Raw genomic sequence first — 13331 nt, forward strand, 5'->3', positions numbered from 1 at the left:
AACACACTGTAGCATTGAAAAAGACACAATTGTGTGTATGATGGGTTGTTGGGTGATTGTAATGAACGTGCAAGTGAGGTCAGTAATGCTTTCAAAAAAGCATTCTGTCCTTATTTGTAAATGTTGTTCGAGGTGGTGGTTGCAACAACATGTTACTCCCAACACACTAACCACATGAATGCAAAATCTGCCTACCAAAAACGAAAACAATAACATGTTCTTCTTTTCCAAACCAAAGGTAGTGGTGTGTTATCTTTTGGTTCTCTTCGTGGTGTTTCTGGTACTCCATCCGCAGAATTTGAGAGGAGAACACCCAAGGTCGTTGATCACAATAGCAGCCTTCAAATGTGTGTCTCTGCTCGATGAAACACAGATGCTCATGAGCAAGCTAATGACTTCCTCTTCATCATTTCTGACCACTTCGCTTCAACATCGATGGACCACCTTTTCCAATTTAATTCTTCGAACCTCTTATTACTGTAAAGAACTTGTGAAAGTATCAAACTCCACGGCGTTTATAGATTTTCCTCCCCAGTGCATTACCTGGATGAATACAGTTCAGAACAATATCGATGAATTTTCAAAGTATGGTGGCCTTCACAAACTGCATGCCTTCTCAAACGAAATCCAAGAAAAAACGAACCATCTTGCGATGAGTGTTCGACGTCACCTTTCATGCATGGGACTCGAACATGAATCATTCCAGTCAACCGACAGTTCAACACTGAGTGAGTTGTTTATAATTCACATTTCTCTATTTCTTCTATTCCTATTGAGTTTATTAGGACATGATCGTTTCTTCACTTCAACAAAATAATAAACACATATATGTACATCCTACACTAATTTTCGATGTTTAAGGTTTGGTTGCAGGGTTTCAAGACTGCTCTCCTCACTTCCACTGTTTTCACTGTCACTGTCAGATACAATAAAATTCTTGTCATGAAATTCTTCATCGTCTGAGCTTGTTGGTTCCTCACCTTCGCTTGGTCTCTCGTCTTCCTCCATGGATGATGAATCGAGCTCTTCTTCTTCCATGGCAACATGCTTCCTTTCTGACATGATGATGGGAGTTTCGTTCTTGACGGCAACGTTATTTGGTGTGTTTTTACCAGAGAGGAAATCTTCGTTCATTCTCTTTCCTAACACACTATTGAGAGGTTCGTGATTGTGAGTGGTCTCTCTCTTCCTTCTTACAGGACTATCGTGTTGAGGGGGTTCTCCACACTTTACATTGGTTAAAAAGTGATTCACATGGAAGGTTACATGACAATTATAAAAGAGAGGATTCTCTGGCATGACATTGGAGGATTGAGACGAATTCAAAGCTGATGAATCGGATGTTCTTCTGCGTTCGGAGTTTGGAGAATAGCTGTCCGATGGTGGTCCAGGTTGTATCTCTCTTTCAATGTGTACATTCACCACAGGAGTCTCATTCCGAGACGAGGCGTTCCTTCTTCTCTGAGAGTTTCCCTTATCAGCTGTTCTTCTCTGTGAGGTTTGTTTGCACACCATGATCAAGATTCTCGAGAAACTTTCGTATTAAAACAAACGTGCTGATGTTCTTTTTTTAAAGAGAGAAGATTGCGACACCCTTAAACGTGTTATTCATTTGAGTTCATTTTTTTTTAATAAACCCATCACATCAAAACGTGCCTTGAATGGTTTGTAATGGGGTTCACATGGTGTTCGGAACAACCGTATACACGTGGGGAAAGATGAGAAAGGAATGCCATGGTTTGGCACTCACTGCAATATTGCAGTTATCTTGTTACATGCTGCAACATTGAAAGATCAAAGTAACGACTGGGATGATTGGGTCACTTATTCGCAGTTTCAATTAATTGTTGAAAAGAAAAAAAATGGCCACCACTACTCGAGCCACTCTCGAAGCCATCAAATATCAAAGAGGTTCTCTCGAAATTCTCGACCAACTTCTCATTCCGAAGACGTTTGTTTATGAAGTCATAGATACCACAGAAAAGGCTTTCCATGCCATCCGAGATATGAAAGTCCGAGGTGCCCCAGCGATTGCCATTGTTGCCGTCTTGTCTTTGGCTGTGGAGGCTAGTAAACTCTTATCCGACCAACAACAAGATGCTTCGGGTGTGGCTCAACTCTTCATCAAAAAGTTGGATCATTTGGCTGAGAGTCGCCCAACTGCTGTAAATCTCTTCCAAGCTGTTGGTGATTTCAAAAACAAGATTCAAACAGCAGTGCAACAACCAAAAACTGCACAACAAATTTGCCAACTCGTGATTGATGAAGCAGAGGCTTTGATGAATAGAGATATTGAAGAGAATGCAAGAATCAGTGAATTCGGAAGTGAACATATTATTTCAACATCATCCAACGGAAATTTGCAAGTTTTAACTCACTGCAATACTGGAGCTTTGGCTACCATGAAGTATGGTACTGCTTTGGGTGTGATTCGTTTCTTGCACAAGAAGCAAGTATTGGATCATGCATTCTGTACAGAAACAAGACCATACAATCAAGGTGCAAGACTGACTGCTTTCGAGTTGGTCTATGAGAAGATTCCTGCCACCCTTATTTGTGACTCTGCTGTGAGCTACTTGTTCAAGACCAAGAAAATTGACGCCATCATTGTTGGTGCTGATCGTGTCTGCAACAATGGAGACACTGCAAATAAGATTGGTACTTATCATATTGCAGTGAGTGCTAAACATCATGGCATTCCTTTCTATGTGGCTGCTCCTTTCACTTCCATTGATTTAACTTTGGCAAGTGGCGATTTAATAACCATTGAGGAAAGAAGTAGCATAGAAGTGACTCACTTTAGAGGTGACAGAACTGTTTGCGAAGGCATTGGAGTGTGGAATCCTGGTTTTGATGTCACATCAGCCGAACTCATCAGTGGATTCTTCACTGATATTGGTGTGTTCACTCCTCTCACTGACCCAACAACTGGTAAAAAGTATTATGATTTGAAAACACAGCAAGCTGAAATGTTAAAGAGCAAGCAACAATAAATTCAGTCTTTGCATGATACGTCTTCAATAAAATCGATTCATTCGATCGAATTATAGTTGTATTAAAAAAAATGAATTTTCTGCAAGGTTACGGAAGTGATGAAGATCATCAAGTGGAGACAAAGACAACAGCCACCACCACCAAATCTTCATCCGCTGTGAAAAATGTAAATCTAACATCATCAGAACTATCATCAATAACGGCAGCACCAAATGTCGCCCTTCCCGAATCAAAACAATACATTGTTCCGAAAGATGCCACCGCTCTCGTTTTTAATCCAAAATATAACGAATTATATGCTCCTCGGGTAGGACCTAAAAATCCATTTCCAACCAGCCATACAAAGTTTGATTCTGGATTTATATTGAATGGAGAGATTGATCAGCATAATATGAATTCATATTTATTTAATAGTCAATATTATAATTATGATGTTTCAAGGAAGGCTCATTTACTTCCTGGAGGAATTGATCCCGAGCAAGTGCAAGCATTGGGAAGTAATGACACAGATGCTGGAGCAAAGAAAAAGAGAAAACGAAAACCAAAGAAGGATGGAAATTCATCCATCAATGAGGCACAAGATGAAAACTTTGTCGTCGTAAATGAGAATGATGACGCTGATGTGATTGCCGGATTTGATCAAGATGCATTCATTCAAGAGGATGAAAATGAGAATGAACATGAAAAATTACTTGCTCAACTCAGAGCTCAACATGAAGAACAATTAGCGAAGAGAAAGGAAAAGCTAGAAAATGCAGCTAAAGAAAAACAACAACAAGAGAGTGAAACAGGAAATAAGAAGAGGAAAAAAGAAGTGGAGGGCACCTTGCCAGAAATTGAATTCAATCCGGACATTGAAAAAAAGATCACTACAGAAGGAAAAGATGGATACAGTATTTATCATTTACCTCGTGACATGGATTATCAGGGAAGAACATTTGTTGTTCCTCCTTCACACATCAAGGAATGTGACTACACTGAAAAGAGAGCTGTACTTCCAAAGAAGCTTATTCATACTTACACGGGTCACATGCCTGATAAGATGGTCACCTCGATCGAATTCTTTCCTAAATATGGACATTTGTTGTTGAGTGCATCGATGGACTCTACTATAAAGATTTGGGACGTACTAGGACATCGAAATTGTATAATGACCTATGTGGGTCATACAAAGGCCGTACGTGCCATTTCCTTCTCCTCAGATGGATCTAAATTTGCAAGTTGTGCCTACGACAAGAGAGTCAACATTTGGGATACAGAGACTGGAAAAATTTTACACACACTGACGTCTGGTTCCACTCCGTACTGTGTCAAATGGAATCCTCTCGAACACAAACAGCATGAAATTCTTGTAGGATACTCAGGTAGTAGAATTTTACAATGGGATACTAGGTCAGGAAGAATTGTTCACAAATACGAGAGACATACAGGTTCTGTGAACTCTCTTTGTTTTGTAGATGGTGGTAAAAAGTTTGTTTCCAGTAGTGACGACAAGTCTCTCAGATTATGGGAATACGGAATTCCAGCAGAAATTAAGAAATTGGCAGATCCAGAACAACATTCAATGCCAGTGATTGAGTGTCATCCAAATTCCAAGTGGATAGTTGCTCAATCTCTCAACAATCAAATTTTAACCTTTGAAGCACAAACTAGGCTCAAACAACAACAAAACAAAATATTTAAGGGTCATCAAATCGCAGGATATGCATGTCAAGTGGGTTTTTCGAATGATGGCAAGTTTGTATTCAGTGGAGACTACACTGGTAATGTGTGGTTTTGGGATTGGAAAGACGCAAAACAAATTAAGAAGATGCAATGTCATGAAGGAATTTGTATTGGTTGTGTGTGGCATCCTGTGGATCGCTCTCTATTTGCGACGTGTGGGAGTGACAGCACTGTCAAACTCTTTCAATAAACATTTGAAAAATATATCAATCTTAAGTGAGATTGGTTGGAAAAGCTTGTAGAGCTCTTTCGTATGGGGAACTTAATCTCAGTCTTTTTTTCAGTAATCCAAGTGATGTCAAATCAGCCACAATTTTTTCGCGCTTCAAATTTTACAAGTTCATCAAAAGGACAGAAAAAAATCCGAGTAAGATCAGTTTCTGCAGAATCGTGGTTTGGCCTCTCCAGTAACCCCGCCAAAGATTTCATCCAATTGAATTGTTTTTAATCCAAACATAATCTATTGGATGACCATTCTAGCGTCATCTTCATCACCATCTTCTCAAGATATCCATCTTACTGAAACCACAACACCAACCTATCACCTCATGTCTTCATCATCATCTCCGAATATTGACAACCTCACATCAGGAGGAGAGTTTCCATCCCATCCACCACATCAACAACATTCTACATCGCTCTTACCACCTCCCTATCCAGTTGCAAATTCTACAACGACAACCACCACAACCACCACCGTAACCTTTGTTGAAATGGACCAATCAGCAAACAATGATCTCAAAGCAGAAACTTGGGCTCATAAAAAGGAAAAAAACCAACAACATACAGGAGAATCATTCAAATCGTCAAATGCAAGTGAGGACGACGACTCTAAAAGTGATGTTTTGGACGAGAATAACGGGAAAAAGAAAAAAAAGTTTAAGAAAAAGGCAAAAGCATGCTTGGATAAGGCGATCAATATGCTTGATGCCATCGGCGAGAGTGTCGATGGTCCTGGAATACGTAAAAAAACATTTGTTGGAGCCTTATTGACCACCATTATGAGAATTTGTGTTCTCATATTAATTGCCTACAAGTTGTACTTGTTGATCATCGATAATAGAAGTCAAACGACCGGAAATGTTGTCGCTCTCAATTATGTAAAATCATCAAATGTCAAATATATGGATGTGCCAACTCTACAAATGACCATTCGAAAGAATATAACATTCTACGAAGGAAAAGAATATGGTCCCTCTTTGCAACGTGTTGACATTTATGACAACTTTGGTTATGAAAAACCCTTTTCTTCACGGCGGCTCAAGAGCGAAGTCAATGATGTTGTACCGATCACAAAAGCGATGCACGGAAAAGCCACTCTGAAGCTTGGAAGTTTTGAATCCTCTTTGACTCCTCCTTTTACATCTGTAGATGTTGAAAGGGCGGCAAATTATTCTCAAACACTATTCACGACCGAGCAAAAGAGCTTGTCGGTCATGTCTGCGAGAGTGAGCGATCCCTTAAAGATTCTCTATCTTTTAAATGGTGTTTACGACTCGGCAGATTCAACCTTCTACAACCATACTGTGCATTTGTTCCTGAGATTTATAGACGATATGAGTCATATCAAACCATGTCAAATGCAAGTTGGTCTCATCAATGGTGGAATTTTGAATTTGATTCAAGAGACTGGACCTGACTTGAAGACTTACATCAAGAAGGAATACCAATCCCATGCAGAAACATACTTTACAACTAGTAATAGTACATGGCAAATTCCTGTTACGCGTTACTTGGGCAGTGGTACTACTAGTGAAATTTCCAGTGAAGGTATTAATTACAATCTATTTTACCTCACTCAAGAATTTGGATCTGGCAAATTGTATAATTTTCTTTCCAAGAAATCGATTAATGGCTTGCCTATTGATATTTCCAAATTATTCGTACAGAAAGGCATGAAGACGTCTTCGTTCTTGGAGTGGGCATTCCTCATCAGTTATGTTAATAATTTTGTTCACACTGAAAATACAATTCAATGTGACGAGTATGAGGATGCGATTAGTGACGTTTCCACAATCTACAGCTCTCCACCAAAAAATCTTAGAGATTGGGTATTTCCTTACGAAGTCAGAATTTTGGCTGACCTTGTGAATGACACAGCCACAACGTTTTATGCTCTTGTGCCAAATACTTTTTCTCCAATTGCAAGTCAATTCAAATTGATCGTACTAGGGGTTACTGGGTTGTCAGAAATTGTCCGAGTGAATTCTTATGAAATGCCAACAAATAGAACTTTCCCATTTATCTATGTCAAGTTCACTGTTGAAAGAAAAGGTTCCAAAGACTTTAAAAAGTTGGAATCACAAGGTGATACCTTCATCAATAATGTTATCAATTATCAGTCAGTTTCCACCCCTGCTACATTGCCTCCTGATTGGATGGCGAAAGGATTTTGGAAATGTTCTCCTCAAAAATATGGTATGTTGTTGTTCTTGATCATGACAGGATTCTAATTTGAACATCTAAAGGTGACGGATTTTGTGACTGTGAGTGTGGTTTTGTGAATGCTACTGTAATAGCTCGTGACATTGATTGCAACAATCTTCTTCCTACACTATTTAGCAGTTCGAATTTTGTGAACAAGTTCCAACAAACATCGTGTGCAGCAAAGGGCCAGTTTTGTTCAAGTGCTGGCATATGCGTTTCTGCTCCATACTTGCGTTCATCCAAGCCTTGCTATACAAAAGCTTCTTATTTGGGAGAAAAGCAAGTCATTGGATTTTTTGGATCTGACACCGACTTTGATAATGCCGGAGGATCATCCATTTGTACTCAATGCATGGGTGACACTTTCTATGATGAGAAAGCATATCTGTCTTACCAACACAACAAATTCATTTGTCAAGCATCACCAGTGGGATATATTTTCGGAAGAGACTTCTTTTCAGACATTCTTACCTCAACAGGTTATATTGGTAATTGGACAAATCCACCGGAAAACCTTTCTCCCAACTGTGTGTACGTTCCTGTACGAGTGAAAGTGGGCCATCCCATGTTTCCTCAGATTCCAGACGATGGTACTTATTATGATGTTTCTGTGGGTGATAATAGCTATGATCAGTACGTGCAAACTCTCTACTTGACTAAGGTTGGATCCACAAGGAGAACGACAAAAACTCTCACTCCAGACGGTGATCTTGTTGGACAATCCCAGTATGACATTCAAACGTTGTGTTTGACCAATGAAGACTTGAAATTCAAAGAAATGGCAGGATTTGGACTTATTGTCTCATCTGTGTCACCATACTCTTCTGTGATTTTAGTGGAGGCCCAATCACTCCACACGAATGATCCAAGCAACACCTTGGATTTCATTGGAAAGTTTCCAAGTACGGGCTCTTTCAAAGTTCAATTCTACGCTGGAACCTCTTACTCTGACGGAATTTATGACACTTATACAAAACAGCCCGTCATGTTGGATGTGCAAGGTGTCACCCAGTTGAATTCTTTCCAGGTTTTACAACTTCGTGCTCCTCCTTCCTTCTCCGTTGGATTAGCATTTGAGCTCAAGAGTTTTAATGACCATACTCGAACCAACATCACTGTTCAACAATTTCCACTTGGTGACGATTTATCAGGAACGGATATTGTCAAAATGGTGCAATTGTACAAACAAAACCCTCTACAGGTTCAACGACCAAAAATTCTCATTCGACCTGGTGTGAATGAATACAGTTATGTGCAGCATGTAGAGGTGGACGATTTGGTAGTGGTCAGTAAGCTTCCACGGACCTACAATCTCTTGTTGAACGCACCAGTTTCACCGGATTTTGATGTAAGCTCATTGGTGGAGTGTATCTCAGAAATGACCATTGGAACGGTACTGATTCCACTTTCGTTGTCTTCTTCCTACGATAGAAAACCTTACATGCCGTCAGAGAGTTACGCTCAAGGAATTCCCACACCTGACTCGATCAATGTGGAATACTCCATGTACATTATTCCTGAAAAGAAGAAGTTCCCTAATGTTGATTACAATGATGATCAAGAGAAGGCATCTGTTCCATCTTCAACACTTAATTTATGTCCTCGTGAATATCCCTATGAGACATTAACCATTTTGAACAGTCAAGATCCTGTCTGGAGTGCATTTTCCATTCATCCAGCACGTGGATATCAAGTTAAAAATTGCTCTCTTCAAGTTTGGACGGACTCCATGGTTGAGAAGAACTGCATCAATGTTAGTAAGAGCCCCAAGAACCAATACAACAATAATTGCATCAAGGAAATGCCACCAACCTACTCTCTCACATACAATCATGTCATTCAGTTGAATAACAAGTGGAAGAATGTAAGTGCAACGAATGCCGTCGATGCTACCACAGGAGGCGCCAACAGGCCCGAGTACGAGTACAATTTCAAACATGTGTTCTATTTCCAACATGATGAATATTCGAATTCAGTGGATGCCGCTTTTTCAGGCAGCTCTCCAAGCAAGGGTGATACGACACAATTCTCAGAGAAACTCTATTTCAATGGAAAGTTGAATTTCATTGGCAAATCCAAAGATCCATTCCTCCCTGCTGTAAGTATATACTTAGAAATCAATGCTAAATATTCATATATATTGCAATTGTTGAAATGTAACTTTGATTAGAATGATCCAATGTTAGATATGGATGCAACGATTGACTTGTCTCCATTTTTTGTCGAAGATGTCCTTAATAACTCTCAAAATCTAATGGTCAATTATGGTATTGACATTGTTGACGAGAGCGGCACATGGAGACAAGTAAAGTCACCAACTAGGAAAGATGTAGAGGCGTTTGGAAAATCAATATTTAGGAATTTAAATGTTAGATGGGATTTCTCTGCGCTTGAAAAGGGATCTCCAAATAACAAGCTTGCTCTCACTCCTGGAATTCAGTATAATCTCTTTGCGACGTTAAAGATCACTACAGTCTACTCGAAAGGGGTGTTCGGAAATTCTGATATCACAAATGTTCAAGTTTTTGTGCAGTCTACATCTGTCTCTAAATCCTCTCTCGATTACGTGAATAGAAACAAGTGTATTTTGAATTATGTTATCCAGTTTGATCTTGCCCAAAGCCATCAAGTTGTGATGGCCTCTGATTATACATTCTTTGCATTCTTCACAGATGTCGGTGGTGCATTAGGTATAATGGCAATTGGTGAATTAATTGTTGAAGTAAGTACTTCAATTTTTTGTTGATTCTTTTTTTGACCTATACCATTTTCTAACTTTTCAAAATGAATCATGTCTGTTCGGTGTAAAAATTTCCATCACTACTAGTTATGGCAATCGTATGTGTCACAACCAGAAATGTTCATAAAGGAAGCCATGAAAGAAGATAAGGAGAGAAGGAAGGTACAAAAGAAGCTCAAAAAGAAAGGATTCTGGGCCAGATGGCTTCCAATGACAGATAGAAATACTATTGAGGTTGAGAATGTCGTGAACGCTATCACTAATATTCCATTGAATTAAAATTGAGTCTTTTTCTTCACTTGGACGAGTTAAAATCATTACATCATTCATTCAGAACAACTACCATTCATCGTGCGGTTGTTGCTCGATATAATCCAAAAACAAAAGCAACCACTCCCAATAAGCTCTTCCATCCAAGTTGTTCCAAATTTCTGCTCGCCCAATACATGAAATTATTCCAAGAGTAAAAAGAACCTCCACCTCCTAAATAATTTCCATATCGATCATTTTCCACCAATGAATCCTTCAAACCTCTTCGTTGTTCTAATCTTCTTGCTTGAAATCTTTCTTTTAGAATTCTTCGTTGTTGATGTTCTGGTAATTGATTAAATTCTTCTGGTGACATGTTTCTTAATCGTTCTCGAGTATAATACGATTGATAAAGTCTCCTCCTATTATATCGATCATAGGGAAGTAAATGACCGGAAACAGCCGCTGCATCACTCTCCACGGGTGAAGGTAAAGCATGAACTACAGATTGCACTCGATAACCAAGAATGACCTTCAAACGAATTCTATTATTTTCAAATATTTTAGGAGAAACAGCAACCAGATAGGACGAGTCGTTTTCCCACAATCTTGACTCGACATCATCATAAAAGAGACTATCATAAAACTTGATCGGAGAATCATCAACAATAGGTTCTTCTTCTGCATGTTCTGAAGGTAATGTTGCACTACTACTTGTTGGTTCCTTCTCTTCACGATTATTCATCGCTTCATGTTGTTGAGAAGTCGGCAATGACTTGTTGGAAGAGGATGATGATGAAGATTGGAGGTTGTGGTCATTCCTTCTGGACGCATTCATATTTTTTTTCATAAACAAACCGAATCATGGATGAATATAAGATTCAGTTTGTGTGATCATAAAAATGAATGAGACAAGTCCAAGCATCACCAGAACGCTCCATCATCATCAAGGTGATGCTGCCTCCTCTCTTCCTCCGAGTTCAAGAAACCGGGATAATCATGATAGAAACAATACTTCATCACCTCTGAAAAGAACTAGTAAAATGGAGTTTAAAAAACAAACTAAAAGAGAAGCCTCAAATTTGAGCAGCAATCATCGCTCTCGGAGTTTGAATAATCCTACGATTCAATCATCATCTACTTCATCCACCACTACTACACCAGAAAGAAGGACCACTCGGATTTTAACCTTTGGTTTTCCATTTTCTGGACAACCTGACATTGTGAGGTCTTTACAAAAAGATGACTTTTATACCAACCATGTAATATTTAATAATTTAAAAGATTTATCCTCGTGGTATTTTGGACAAAGATTCACCATACGATTTGAAAAAGAGATTCAACTACTCGGAAATTTAATTTACTATGCAACTACTACCTGTACAGAACAACCAACTCTCGGAGAAGAATATTGTGATTTATTGCAGGTGCAACTCAAAGAAAAATTGAAAAATAATTTACTCCCCTCAAAATCGTCTAAATTGGGTGCACAAAACGCAAAAACCTTGTACATTGTTAAATCATCCTTGCAGAGCCGTTTGATGTTTGTACTATATGAATTAATAGTTCCTTATTTGTTTGATAGAGGATTATCTCACTGGCTTACACATTATTTAACACATTCAACCACCAACATTTCGAGTGATGTGAGATATTATATTTCAATTTTGAAAGAATTTGTGCAATTCTTACTTCGATTTAATTTAGCAGCTTTCTACGTGAATGGAAAATATCTTCAACTTTCGAAAAGAATTGCTGGAATTCGATATGTAAGTACTTGAGGACAAGTCTTTTCTTATCCTTGCGATTGTACATGTAATTTTCTCAAAAACACTCACACAGATTTATACGGGCAGGTCAGATGGTGACTCTTATAGTAGACCCAACTTTATCATTCTCTCACTTCTCATCATGTTGCAACAAGTCATATCTGCGGCACTCTTTATCAAATCCCTCATCTCACAATGCTTGATCAATCGAAAGAACAAACAATCAAAAAACGACGTCAAATCATCCTCGGAAGGTAACAAACCTCATCAAGTTATTCTCAATGGGGTTGTCTACACAGAGAAGAATCTGGAAGGAAGAACAGACACAGAATTTAAATGCTCACTTTGTTTGGAGAGACGAGTGAAAACAACAGCCACTCCATGTGGACATTTATATTGCTGGGATTGCATTACAGAATGTGTGGTGAATAGTAAGGAACCTAAATGCCCAATTTGCCGACAAGCTGTCACTCCTCAATCACTCTCACGACTCTATTGCTATGACACGTATTTGGTCAGAGAATAGAATATTCCATGGAGTGAAATCTCCTTCGAGTAGATGTTCAAACAAATGGTCTGTTCGTGTTGACTCATGAATTTCCTTTTCATTTCTTCTTGAAAGTTGTAATGAAATGACAAGAAATGAATTTAAAATTTTTAAAAAAAATTGAAAAAAAATGTTTACCTCTTCCAGAATACTTCGTTTCTCTCTTGCCGCCTGCAGAAAGAGCACTTGCTCTCTTCTCCCATCATCATCCTCTTGCGTAAAATCATGTTCCGTGGTGGCCACTCACAAGGCTTCTTCCCTCTCTTCATCAAACTATCAGACTGGTATGAGATTTTTCTCTACAAACAACAACATGACTAGAGAAGAAACCGGAGACTCTGAAGTGAAAGGCATCATTACACCTGATTTGTTCAACAAAAACAGAAATGAATTGAAACAACTTTTCATGACTGAATTGGAAAAGATTGTTACTAAAATAACTCAAGAAGATGGCTATACTCCACATGATATTTACAACTTTGCACTGGGTGAACACAATTTGAGATTTAAAGTTTTCAAAGCAGCAATGGCACGTTTCGGAAGAGAAATTCCAAATACAGATTTACCTAAAATTCTTAAAGTGAGGGATCTTGTTGAATGGTTTATTGTAAAAGTTGAAAAGGAGAGACCACCACAAACTTATGAAGTTCCCGAAAATGTTAAATTATTCATTGATAAACATCAAGGAAAAAAGCTGAGAAAGTTGAACGAGAATGCGTTCAGCGTTCCACAAGAATCATCATCTGAGCAACCACAACAACAATAATGCCTCATGTCCCTCTTGAAACGAACGAGCATGCTCATCACAGGACAGCCAATCACTATCGGAATAAATTCGTAGGAATGAATGCTAATCAATACTAATATCAATAGTCCCAAT

The 13331-nt window shown here is 38.7% G+C and overlaps 7 protein-coding genes across 7 annotated transcripts; 5 read left to right on the forward strand and 2 right to left on the reverse strand.

Annotated features, from left to right (window-relative positions):
- Positions 1-837: 837 nt before the first annotated feature.
- Positions 838-1515, reverse strand: FDP41_000065 (uncharacterized protein; the record flags this gene model as incomplete). Its single annotated transcript, XM_044710141.1, has 1 exon — positions 838-1515. The coding sequence occupies one exon, from the start codon at positions 1513-1515 to the stop codon at positions 838-840; it is 678 nt and encodes a 225-aa protein (XP_044569739.1).
- A 347-nt stretch (positions 1516-1862) lies between these two features.
- Positions 1863-2993, forward strand: FDP41_000066 (uncharacterized protein; the record flags this gene model as incomplete). The annotated part of the gene is made up of 1 exon (XM_044710252.1): positions 1863-2993. One exon carries the CDS (start codon positions 1863-1865, stop codon positions 2991-2993), a length of 1131 nt encoding a protein of 376 aa, XP_044569740.1.
- Positions 2994-3064: 71 nt separating this feature from the next.
- On the forward strand, positions 3065-4909 carry FDP41_000067 (uncharacterized protein; the record flags this gene model as incomplete). Its single annotated transcript, XM_044710362.1, has 1 exon — positions 3065-4909. The coding sequence occupies one exon, from the start codon at positions 3065-3067 to the stop codon at positions 4907-4909; it is 1845 nt and encodes a 614-aa protein (XP_044569741.1).
- A 277-nt stretch (positions 4910-5186) lies between these two features.
- Positions 5187-10165, forward strand: FDP41_000068 (uncharacterized protein; the record flags this gene model as incomplete). Its single annotated transcript, XM_044710473.1, has 4 exons — positions 5187-7137; positions 7188-9244; positions 9317-9868; positions 9974-10165. 4 exons carry the CDS (start codon positions 5187-5189, stop codon positions 10163-10165), a joined length of 4752 nt encoding a protein of 1583 aa, XP_044569742.1.
- Positions 10166-10232: 67 nt separating this feature from the next.
- FDP41_000069 (uncharacterized protein) lies at positions 10233-10973 on the reverse strand (the record flags this gene model as incomplete). Its single annotated transcript, XM_044710584.1, has 1 exon — positions 10233-10973. One exon carries the CDS (start codon positions 10971-10973, stop codon positions 10233-10235), a length of 741 nt encoding a protein of 246 aa, XP_044569743.1.
- A 64-nt stretch (positions 10974-11037) lies between these two features.
- FDP41_000070 (Peroxin 10 (Pex10), putative) lies at positions 11038-12430 on the forward strand (the record flags this gene model as incomplete). The annotated part of the gene is made up of 2 exons (XM_044710696.1): positions 11038-11904; positions 11978-12430. 2 exons carry the CDS (start codon positions 11038-11040, stop codon positions 12428-12430), a joined length of 1320 nt encoding a protein of 439 aa, XP_044569744.1.
- A 151-nt stretch (positions 12431-12581) lies between these two features.
- FDP41_000071 (uncharacterized protein) lies at positions 12582-13217 on the forward strand (the record flags this gene model as incomplete). Its single annotated transcript, XM_044710807.1, has 1 exon — positions 12582-13217. The coding sequence occupies one exon, from the start codon at positions 12582-12584 to the stop codon at positions 13215-13217; it is 636 nt and encodes a 211-aa protein (XP_044569745.1).
- Positions 13218-13331: the final 114 nt, after the last annotated feature.

Source organism: Naegleria fowleri (genome assembly GCF_008403515.1).
Source record: "Naegleria fowleri strain ATCC 30894 chromosome Unknown tig1, whole genome shotgun sequence".
Classification (NCBI taxonomy): Eukaryota; Heterolobosea; class Eutetramitea; order Acrasida; family Naegleriidae; genus Naegleria; species Naegleria fowleri.